This window comes from Lissotriton helveticus, chromosome 2_1 (assembly GCF_964261635.1).
Source record: "Lissotriton helveticus chromosome 2_1, aLisHel1.1, whole genome shotgun sequence".
NCBI lineage: Eukaryota > Metazoa > Chordata > Amphibia > Caudata > Salamandridae > Lissotriton > Lissotriton helveticus.
Genome location: NC_136059.1, coordinates 2114681675 through 2114692749, shown reverse-complemented (window position 1 = coordinate 2114692749; position 11075 = coordinate 2114681675). Strand labels below are relative to the sequence as shown.

At 41.5% G+C, this 11075-nt stretch overlaps 1 protein-coding gene across 1 annotated transcript in view; it reads left to right on the top strand.

Annotated features, from left to right (window-relative positions):
• Window positions 1–1140: 1140 nt before the first annotated feature.
• The window catches only part of GLRA3 (glycine receptor alpha 3), a 623921-nt gene continuing 613986 nt past the window's right edge, over window positions 1141–11075 (top strand). The window contains exon 1 of the mRNA XM_078677681.1: window positions 1141–1189. Coding sequence (XP_078533807.1) covers window positions 1141–1189 — 49 coding nt within the window. The remainder of the gene's footprint in view (window positions 1190–11075) is intronic.

Genomic DNA, 11075 nt, shown 5'->3' with positions numbered 1-11075 from the left:
AACAATTTCTCACCCCTCATTTGCATTAGCCACCTGAAGGGCATGTGTGCTGAAATGCGTTGTTTACATTACTCCGGTCGGCCGTGAGCCAGGAGTATACTACCCTCCACCAGCCGCGGCCCGTGGTGGGAGTTCCGTGGGGCAGGCAGGCGGGCGGGGGAGGGGCAGGGTGGGGGGTGGTAAACACCGGAATATGGATGATTGCAGGTAAGTGAACAATTACAATTAAAAAACTAATTTAGTTGCGCGCCCTGCATCGCAAAATGCGGTTCGTAGAGTGAGTGTGGCTATCATCTGTGTTTATGTCAATAAAATGGAGGACTCATTCCACTCCAAATCATCTTTTGCACAGGATATCATAATCTTAGATAATAATATTTGATTAATTTATGTGCATTTACTACATCGAAAGGCCAGTATATAGCACTGGAAGGATACCATTCCATTACTGAATCTGTGATTGATGATGTATAACTTTGGCATATGTTTATATTAGTGCATAGCAGCCTAAAGTGAGCCAGCACAGGATGAGAGGAAAATAGTCCCATATTTTAGTACATATGCACATATTCTGCTCTGTCCCTTTCGTGCAAAGTCGCACACCAACTGGGTTGCTCCTCACATTGTGTGAAAAGCTGGTAAGCCTGCACTACTGAGTGCTATTATAATGGTCAAATCATTTATTTTGCTGCGTCCTAGAATGAAAATTAGAGCTTGTTAAAATGATATTAGGTAAAAGAAGGTGACCTTCAATATCCACTGCTCCTCTCAATTATATTCTATTATAAAGAACATCTTCATAAGCAGTACTACTGCAATTCAGTATTCACGCTGTCATAAACTACATGAACTTTGAAATGTATGGTTAAGTTGTGCAAATCAAATAAGGAAGAAAGCACAGTAATGTTATGATGGTACTTTTTGCAACAGAACACAAACATAAACTGGTACTACATATCTCCAATATGAAATTGTAGTTGCTGAAAAATTTAAGATATTTGTTGCTGAATTGCTGCTGAACAACTTTGTAAAGGGCCATTTTTTTCATTTTTTCCACCTAGTTTGGTAACTACAAAGGAAACAGACAGTGCAAGGCCGCGAGCTTCACCTTTGTCGCCTTCGGATTTTCTGGATAAATTAATGGGCCGAACATCAGGATATGACGCGAGAATCAGACCAAATTTTAAAGGTATCTTCTAAGTTATATTTTACGTAGCTAAAGCCATATATCCACAAGTAAAACTATCAAGCATACTATAAAAATGAATTTAACGAGCACTGAATACGTCTTTGAGTTGTCTCATATAGTTTCATGAACATATTGCAGCCACACCATAATAGAGTTATTCAACCATTTAATTGAGTATTTCTCTGAATCATTGCAGTTGCTAAAGCCAATCTCAATATAATGTTAGAAAACATTCACACTTCACTTCTCACAGATTTATTATCAGATACCTGGATCGGCAATATGCCTTATTCTGCATGTTTTGTTTTCCTTACACCCATTCTCATAACTCTATTTTGTTGCTACTGAATTGCAACCTTTGTGTTATATTCTAAATATGCTTTACTTTGTTTAGGGTACTCTCTAACACGGTCATTGTGTTTTGTCTCGTTTCCTGCATTTAAACCAATTAAATATAATCATCATAAAGTGGTCTGAAGTCCTCAGGGGTTTGGTGCTCAGACTATGAAAAGAACAGACATGTTTTACTGCAAAATCTAAATTATATTAATTCTGCTCTAAAATATAATCAATGTACCCTTATAGACTTATTATTCCGTGTTTTTAGTCATGTGCATTGTTCTTTGTACAAGCTCAATCCTTTCCTGTAACCAGGTACCTGTGCACCACCTGGAATGTAGAACCTCAAATCTCACTTTATCCTAGTGTATCTCTCACTGCCTGTACCCTAGTACCTCCACATAGGCTGGAGTAACTCGCCTTTCATGATGAAAGGCGAAGGAATCACTTCCTGGTTAGGTAGAAGTGAGGCAGGAAGGGCGTCCTCGATGTGGAAAAATGTTTCCCTCTGAAATTAAAAAGAAAAAAATGTGTGTTTCATTTACTTTGTGCAAAAACATCCACTATGGAGAACATTGTAACAGGAGAATAGAAGACTAAAAGATAATGTTTTTAAACACACCTGTCATCTTTAGTTGTACACTATTAAACCTGTACTTTGCATAGCCTTTTAGGGATGTTAGTGATTTGGAAAAACATGGAAACATGCTCTCAACAGAGATGTAACTCTGTGCACATACGTGTCCATTTATTTTCGTGAGTCAGGCCTTTTTCTTCTAAAATATTATGATTTATGAGCCAAAAACTAAAACGTTTAAAAACAAAACTAGCAGATTTATCTGGCACAACAAACATTTCAATTATACTGCTAAACAAATAACGTGCTTAACATTCACTGTTTGATTGTTCTTAATAAACTTCACAATAGTACAGCCCGTTATTCATCCTGAAGAACTGAGTGGATTTCTATATAACTTCTCTTTCCCCCCAAAAATGCCTTTCATAATATGTGTCTAAAAATTGTGAGCACACTGGAACATAAATCTGTTTAAAATATAAAATAGCTCCATAGTGTAGATTATGAAATAATCTGCAGTTGCCTGAAAACATTACTATTGCCCTTTTGCACTCAGCCCAAATATGTCAGCTTGCATTTATTTAACATCTCTTCATAGGCGATTCAAAGAAAGACATAGATTAACGAAATAGTCATAATTCATTTATTGAATTGCAAACTAGAACTGATTTTAGGAATTTCTGCCATGCCTCAATCATAGTCAATAGTCTATTGCATTCCTTTCAGTCCTAAACATCAAAAGATGCCCATTGTGTCTCCGCGGGGACCAGGATTGCCATTGGGCCTGTAGATTATTGCACCTTGCCCTCTGTCATAACTGTTTTGAAAATCTCTGATGTTCTAGCCTTGTTTTGTCTTCGAAAGAGAAATGTAATCTGTGAAAGGGCTCCTAGCAGATTTTCCATGAGATCTTGCATCTGGTAAGATTTTGGCAGCAATATTGAGTGCAATTATTGATTCAAACTATACTTATTCTATCTGCCTTGCTTAACTTTGAGTAGTCCCGAGACTGGTGACCTTGTGGTCTACCACCATGCTATACGCTCTAAAAAAGGCTACAAATTCCTGGAAACATGCTTTTTGGGCTGGCAACACTTTTATCAGGATTGCTTGCAGAGTTAAAGCAATAAAGCAAATATTCGCCAGCAGGACAAGAAATAACTTGGATATTTCACACAAATAAGACCATCCTCCCAAACGCCACAACATATTGTAAATTCCCGTGATTCTTCTACAGTTCTTCAATAAACTTTATACGTTCAGTGGAGAGATTATCAGAAGACCTGTATCTTCAGTTTGCATATTCTGATTCATCATTCTCGCCAAGGCACTACAGGAATAGTGTCACAGCAGAAGAGCCAAAGTCATTCATATTTTCCTAATTGGATCTGATAGACACATTGAAGACAGAATTAGTGCAGGCACTACAATGCCTCACTGTCACTATACTTCAGTACATTGGATACTTCTCTCATATCTATTCTGTTCGTTAGAGTAAATATAATTAATACATTATTTATTATATCTGTACATTTATGTGCATGATGTAGATGAGCAGTTTTTCTTGTTTTCTGCATTATATATTTCTAGACTTGCACAAGATAGCACTGTTGAACAGCATCATCCAAGCAACCGTGCCACCAAAACTGGTGGTAGAGCCACTTGTTACTTCTTTACTGTTTACTGTGCCATTTCTTCTGAAGACTCTCATAGTCTCTTTGAAAGTCTGCACAAGATAGTGTGTATTTAATAATGAGCACATTGCCCTGGTGTCTGCATGCTACTCATTTTTGGGTGCACATCCATGCACACCTGTGTGGAAAGACTGTTGTGTAAAAGCCTTTGGGTTCTTAAATTGGTATTATGCTTATGCTATAGGTTCGTTTTAAAGGTTATATTCCACATGCTTTGTTAATTTGTCTTTGAAATTGACTTGTAAGACGGGGTACAGTTGTCCTGTGGTTGTATTAGAAAAAATGTGCAGTGTTAAATAGTTTGGTCCTATTAGAATAACGTCATTATTTTCATCGAACTAACTTTTGGCTTACTATAAGAAAATGGGCGGTTTAAAAAAAGTTGACCATGTCCATTCTCAAGTCGCACATTTTAAAGTACAGCAAGACATGCCATTTTTCAAAAATGGACGGAATTTAGAGACATATTTTCAAGGAACTTGGGGCCAGATGTGCAAAATATTTTTCCGGTCACAACCGGCTCGATTTTCAGAATCAGGCCGTTTGTGACTGAAAAAAAGTTTTTTTTAAATGTACAAAATGAGATTTCGTCACTTGTTACCGCTTTTATTTACGAATCAGAATTTAAAAGGGGCCTGCTTTGAGCATCCCCTCCAACTGCCTAATCGTCACGGTATGTATCACTGTTTTGCGACCGAACTCCAGAAGCAAAACAGTAATACTTTACCAACATTTTAAAAATGGCGGCAGCCCACTGGCAAATGGAAAGAGGCCCAGTTTGGACCCCTTTCCCTCTGAGAATGTTGAAAAAATATTTATAAGTGCAGACATTAGTTCTGCGGACAGAAATAAAAATGCTTTATTATAAAGAAATCACAGACATGGTGGCCTACTGACCACCGTAGGCCACCATCCCAGTGATGGCAGTGATTGCTAACAGGTTGCAAATCACAACCTACCTCATTAATACTCATGCAGTAGAATTATTTCCGTTCTACTAGGAACTGTTATTTGGGAATAAAGCATTTCATACATTAGGCATGCCGATTTCCTAAATGTGATTCGGGGTTAATAAAAATCAGGAAATCGGTTTTCCTAATGTAAGTACATCTGCCCCCTTAAAGCTTATCGGACTGCTATCATCAAACAAAAGTAGTGCATGTGAGACTTTTCTCAATTCAGTTGTTTATTTTGGGTAAGGACCAATAAAACACAATAAAAAAATAAAATACAATCGCATCATAGCCAATATTTACAATTAATTAATTATTCCTGCTAAAATTAAAACGAGATAAAATGCATTATATCGCAGAAGTGTGTAAAATATTAAAATCCGTTTCTGAATTCATCACTGTGGATAACAGCTTCAGGCATACAAACATTTCGTATGGATGTCAACATTATTGATACAAATTTAGCCACACTATAGACAATAATTTTAATATACAGTTGCTTAGCAACATGGTGGACTAAATTATCTAAAAACGGTTCAAAAGCTGGCATACCTTTGTGATACAAACATTTTTCAGAGGGGCTTCAGTGAGTGCACTTCAGATACTCTCCCTTCCTTACTTAGGCCCTGTATTTGCCTTTTCTTAATTCTTTAATGGTCCAAATATGTTAAATGAACCCACAAAATTTGCAACATTCACTACTTTTACAAAAGGTTTGCAAACTTTCACAAGATTTGGAAGGGACATAATTTCATACAATTCTTTCACTTTGGCAACTGGTTGAAGTAGGAGAAATGCTCTCTTTGAACTTATTCCCTCCAAGGAAGTCTTGATTGAAGCTGGGTAGGCATTGGATGAGGTACAGATACTTTTAGCACCTTTGCGAGTCAAGAATTCTAACTTTAGACTTAGACTTTTTTTTGGAGGCTAGAATTATTCAGTGGGGCAAGGTTGCAGGTGTATCCAATATTGAATTCCATAAGGCCATATACCTCACAGAGGGTCCACTGAAGAAGAGTTGCTGCTGCTGAGAATCTCTAAGTGGAAGAAATGTAATTTCTTAGCCCAGCAAGATTGTGCCTTGGTAGATTAGGTTGGGGTGCTTTGTACCAGTCCTCAGGAGGTCTAAAAGTCTAAAAAAGTCCAAGGTTTTCAGGGATTGGTAGGCACAGACATGTTAGAAACAGCCAAGTGTTCCAGGTCCTTTGGAACAGCACTTAGGGGTCAAGACTCACTCCAGCACATACCACCATCAGGGTGCAGGTCGGATCCACTTGGTACTGGTCAGCTGAAAGCTTCAGGAAAACACCTCTTTCTGCTTTTGGTAGCACTGTGGCCATGCAGGAGGTCAACCAACTGATCCTTGGAGTCCATGTCTTTGTCCTGCATACAAGAGGGAACAGGGCTCTTTTCAGGTCACAGACAGCAGGCCCAGTCCTTTTCATCCTCAGGTTCATAAAGTGTTTTGAATAGAGTGCCTGGGAATGCCAGATTTATGTCTGCCATTAGCTAGTGAGAGAGGAAACTGCGCCTCTCTGTAACCAACAGGTTAAATGATGCCAGGGGCTGTCCTACCCACTTTTTCAGCAGTCCCTGTTTATCCTACTGCAAACAATCCCATAGTGCCCCTCACTCCTAAAATCCAAGATGGGGAAGCCCTTCTTCCCTGTGCAGAGTATGTGTGCCCACTCAGACGTGTGGCCAGGGTAATGAGAAGTCCCCTACTCTGTGGTCACTTCAAGTCAGTTCTGGGTACAGCTCTCCCCACACTGTCTCTGGTGTCTGGCTGACTGAGAGGACAAAAGCTGGGGACTTTCTATATGACACATAACATTTGCCTGTGTTAGGGGATGCCCCATCAAAGTAAATTGCATTCCATTCCATTCAACAAACTTTATTTCGGTCATTTTGGACCATAAAAAGTAGATGATACAAATACATACATAGCTAAATTTGAGCAATATTAAAAAATCATCAACAACAGATTATAAAAGGTAGCCACAATGCATTTTTAGTTAATCCAGTATCATTACAACAATTGAGAATAAAGATAATTAAAACCAAGTTAAACATAAAAAAAAGGTTTAAATGAGACAACGTACAAAGAGAAATATTTATGGTTGCTGTGGTGCATTTGTGGACCCCACGCCTATGCCACATAGAACTGAGGAATCGGGACACAGCAAAAACTGTGGGTGGTGAGTGTCAGATCTCAGTATTCTATACACCTCTGAAGACTGCCTGCAGCCCAGATTTCTACAAAGTGGTACGAGCCGACGCCCTCCATATAAATTGCAATACTATATACATCCTATAACATGGGTACTCACAAACATTCTTTCGGGGGCCAAGTATACAGTGTGGTTTGTGTCTGAGGGCCTCACTGGTGGGGGCAGGGTCAGTGGGGGAGGGGGCGAAGCTAGAGCATCAAAAAAACTGTGAATATGAGGTTGATCACAGGTCCCTGCAGCAGAAGCCTTCGTCCACTAAGCCATCAGAGCCGGCATACACGCATATCTCTCTTTCTCTCTCTCTCTCTCTCTCTCTCTCTCTCTCTCTCCCTCTCTCCTTCTCTCCCTGTCTCTCTCTGTCTCACTCACTCTGACTTTCTCACTCCCTCTCTCTCCCTGTCTGCCTCTGTCTCACTCACTCTGACTGTCTCACTCCCTCTCTTTCTCTGTCTCCCTCTCTCTCTCTCTCTGTATCTCTCTCTGTCTCCCTCTCTCCTTCCCTCACCCTCACTCTGTCTCCCTCCCTCTGTCTCCCTCCCTCTGTTTCCCTTTATATGTCTCCCACCCTCTGTCGCAATCCTCCCTCTGTCTGTCTCTCTCCCTCTGTCTGTCTCCCTCCCTCTGTCTGTCTCCTTCTGTCTCTCTCTGTCTCCCTCCCTCGGTCTCCCTCCCTCTGTTGCCCTCCTCCCTCTGTCTGTCTACCTCCCTCTGTCGCCCTACTCCCTCTGTCACCCTCTTCCCTCTGTCTGTCTCCCTACCTCTGTCACCCTCCTTTTTCTGTCTCCCTCTGTCTGTCTCCCTCCCTCTGTCTGTCTCCTTCTGTCTCTCTCCCTATGTCTCCCTCCCTCTGTCTCCCTCCCTCCATCTCCCTCCCTCCGTCTCCCTCTCTCTGTCTCCCTTCTCCCTCTGTCTGTCTCCCTCCTCCCTCCTCCCGCTCTCTGTCTCACTCTCCCTGTCTCCCTACCTCTGTCTCCCTCTCCCTCCCTCTCTCTGACACCCTCTGCCTCCCTCTGTCTCCCTCCTACCTCTGTCTGTCTCCCTGCCTGTGTCGCTCCTACCTCTGTCTCCCTCTCCCTCACTTCCTCTCCCTCGTCCTCTGTCTCCCTCCCTCTGTCTCCATATGTCTGTCTCCCTCCCTCTGTCTCCCTCTGTCTCCCTCCTCCCTCTGTCTCCCTCCTCTCTCTCTCTGTCTCCCTCTGTCTGTCTCCCTCCCTCTGTTTGTCTCCCTCTGTCTTCCTCTGTCTGTCTCCCTCCCTTTGTCTGTCACCCTCCCTCTGTCTCCCTCTGTTTCCGTCCCTCTGACCCCCTCCCTTCCTCTCCCTTTGTGTCTCCCTCTCTCTGTCTCCCTCCCCCTCCCTTTATCCCTCCCTCCCTCCCTCTACCTCTCTCCCTCTCTCTCCCTCTGTCTCTCTCCCTCTGTCTCCCTCCCTTTCCCTCCCTCCCTCCCTCCCTCCGTTACTCTACCTCCATCCCTCCCTCTCCCTCTGTCTTCGTCCCTCTACCTCCCTCTGTCATCTTACCGTGCCTGTGTGTCAACCCGGGCTGAGACAGCTTCCAGGGCACACACAGCCGCACCCGAGCACTCCACAGATCTTTAAAAAGACCATTTGTATGTTAATGAGGCTTGGTTGTATTTCACCTCTTCTTAGGCCCCTGCGGCTCCACTTTGACTATCACAGGAATCGCCCGGCCCCCACAGAGCAGCAGAGTCTCTTAGAGTCGCACTGCTGCAACCAGCAGTGTTTGCAGACACCCTTTCATGTTTTTTTTGTAAAACACGGGTACGATGTCTCAAGGTCCGCGGGCCGCCAAGGAAGGAAGGCTTGCCGGGCCGCTGGCGGCCTGCGGGCCGTACTATTAGTACCCGTGCCCTACATGGTCTTCCTGCCAGGGGAATAAAAAACATCCACTGGACTACTGCTGAAGACTTAATGCAGATTAGCCTCCAGAAGCAAACCTCCAGGCAGGGAAAAGATAACTAGTTAACATTTTAATTTCCTAAATATTTATTAAGAATCAAAAAGTGTTCTTTAATCACATTACTGCTGGCCCCAATACAGCAAAAGGTAAACTATTATTAAATCTCTCTTCTCGTTATTTCCCACAGCCCATCTAGGGATTCCTACAATGAAAGTAGCTTTTAGGTGCTAGTCACCGTGAGGACATGCTAACTTTACATTTTTAAATGTATTACTTTTAAAAACCATGCACCATACATAGTGGTAAGATATTAATATGTAAAAGGAAGTTTTGTTTCCTATCAAAACGGGTTATTATCATAGGTTCTAGTGTAGTTTTCACACTTCAGTAGTCAGGCTACACAGAGTAGGCCGTAAATCATGTTTGCCTTGTTATCATAGTGGATGGCAACATTGGTGCTGCAGTCCACAAGTGACATTTAACTTTCAGACTCTTGGTGCACCTTCTACACCATATCCTAGGGACTTAAAGGCAAGTTCAATATGCCAATTAGGGGTTAGCTAAATCAACCATGATTGAATGGGGAACAAAGGCCATATACTAATGGGCAGCTGTAAGGTGGATAAAGCTCTAGAGTCAGCACAGCAGATCGGGCAAAAATCTGTGTGGACATCACACAAAAAATGGTCAGTCCTTCACATAATTCTACCTTTAAGATTTTTGCTCTATGAATTAGGGGTGTTTATTTTTTCCAATATCTAACTGCCACTGTAAATCATACTGCTTTGTAATACCACATTGCTACATATTGATTAACTCTTAACTGATCAAACTGAAAAGTCATTGAAACTTAAGAGGCATTACACACTTAACCAATGTAACCAGGTGCCTTGTTCTCATAACTCTTGTTTATGAATTTCATAGAGGTCTGATGAACAACTAGAGTTCTTACACAACTCAATGATTGCGCCAACATTTTGTGATACACTAATGGAAATAGCAGCTGTACAATCCTTCAGTTTCCATGAAAAGGCACCAACAAAACACTATTCTATTCTTTATCTTGAAATGTATACATTTAAAGTATTTTTCAATCAGCCAAAACTGTTCCAAACTTCTCAATCATTAGAGCTTGTATTCTGTTATGAAACAGCTGCATTCTTCATGGACTCTCACCGAGTGAGGGTATATAAACTGAAACTTGCAGTGCCTTCAAACCAGAGATGTCCAAAATATGCATCACCCAAAGTAGGCAAACATTTGATTATTCATTGTTTAATTTTATGCAGTCACAGAAGTCCCATAGAAAGAAAAATTTTCGTTGTGTTAATAACATTGTCACTATTTCACATATCTTCACTGAGCTCTCAAAAAATGGTTCATGCATCTCAGCTTCTTTCCAGGTTTTGGGGGGTTTCATTAAGCAAGGGCCAAGAAAAAGGGGGGTCCTAAAAATATTTTTTTTTTACTTGCAATTTCCCGTAGGAATTGTAAGAAACAATACAGAAAAAATGACGGAATTTTACCAAATTTGGCCAAAGCTAGATTTTCACTCAGCTTGCTTTTTTTCTGATTTGCTATTATTCTGTTCTGTTTTTGAGAAATTAAAGGTCAAAGTATAGTGAGATATAGACAGTTGTTTCTGTAGTATTTATGTGGCACTGCAAAAAAAAAAATTAAAGAAAACTACTCTGATTTACCTAGGGGGCTGTATAACATTTCTGACCCTTCAGTACCCCAGGACTGGTCCCAGTCCTGCGGTACTGAGCAATCTGATTGGCTGGTCACAACATCAACAGGAATATTGTGACTGCCTTTTCATGGCCTGGGAACTTGGTCCCCATGTCCTGAGTTTCTTAAACCTATAAACGGGGATGGTAAGGGTACGCCGACCTCTTGTAGCCTTTTGGTGTGGTGCCAGAAAGGCCTCTGGGGCCAAAAGATATATTTTGTTATGCTTCTGGTACTGGGGTACTTGGGCCAAATCAAGCAAGGCCTACCCTTGAGTTCCCTCAGAATTTCTGTGAGATTCCTCAAGGCCCTTAGGTGTGGTCCTGCAGACATACGGTGGGGTACCGTGGAATTGTGACAGCATTAAAAGGTGATGCTTGTGCTTTTCCACTGTACTTTGTGTACTGTTTGTGTAGCTGTAGTGGAGTTCCCTGGTACAGC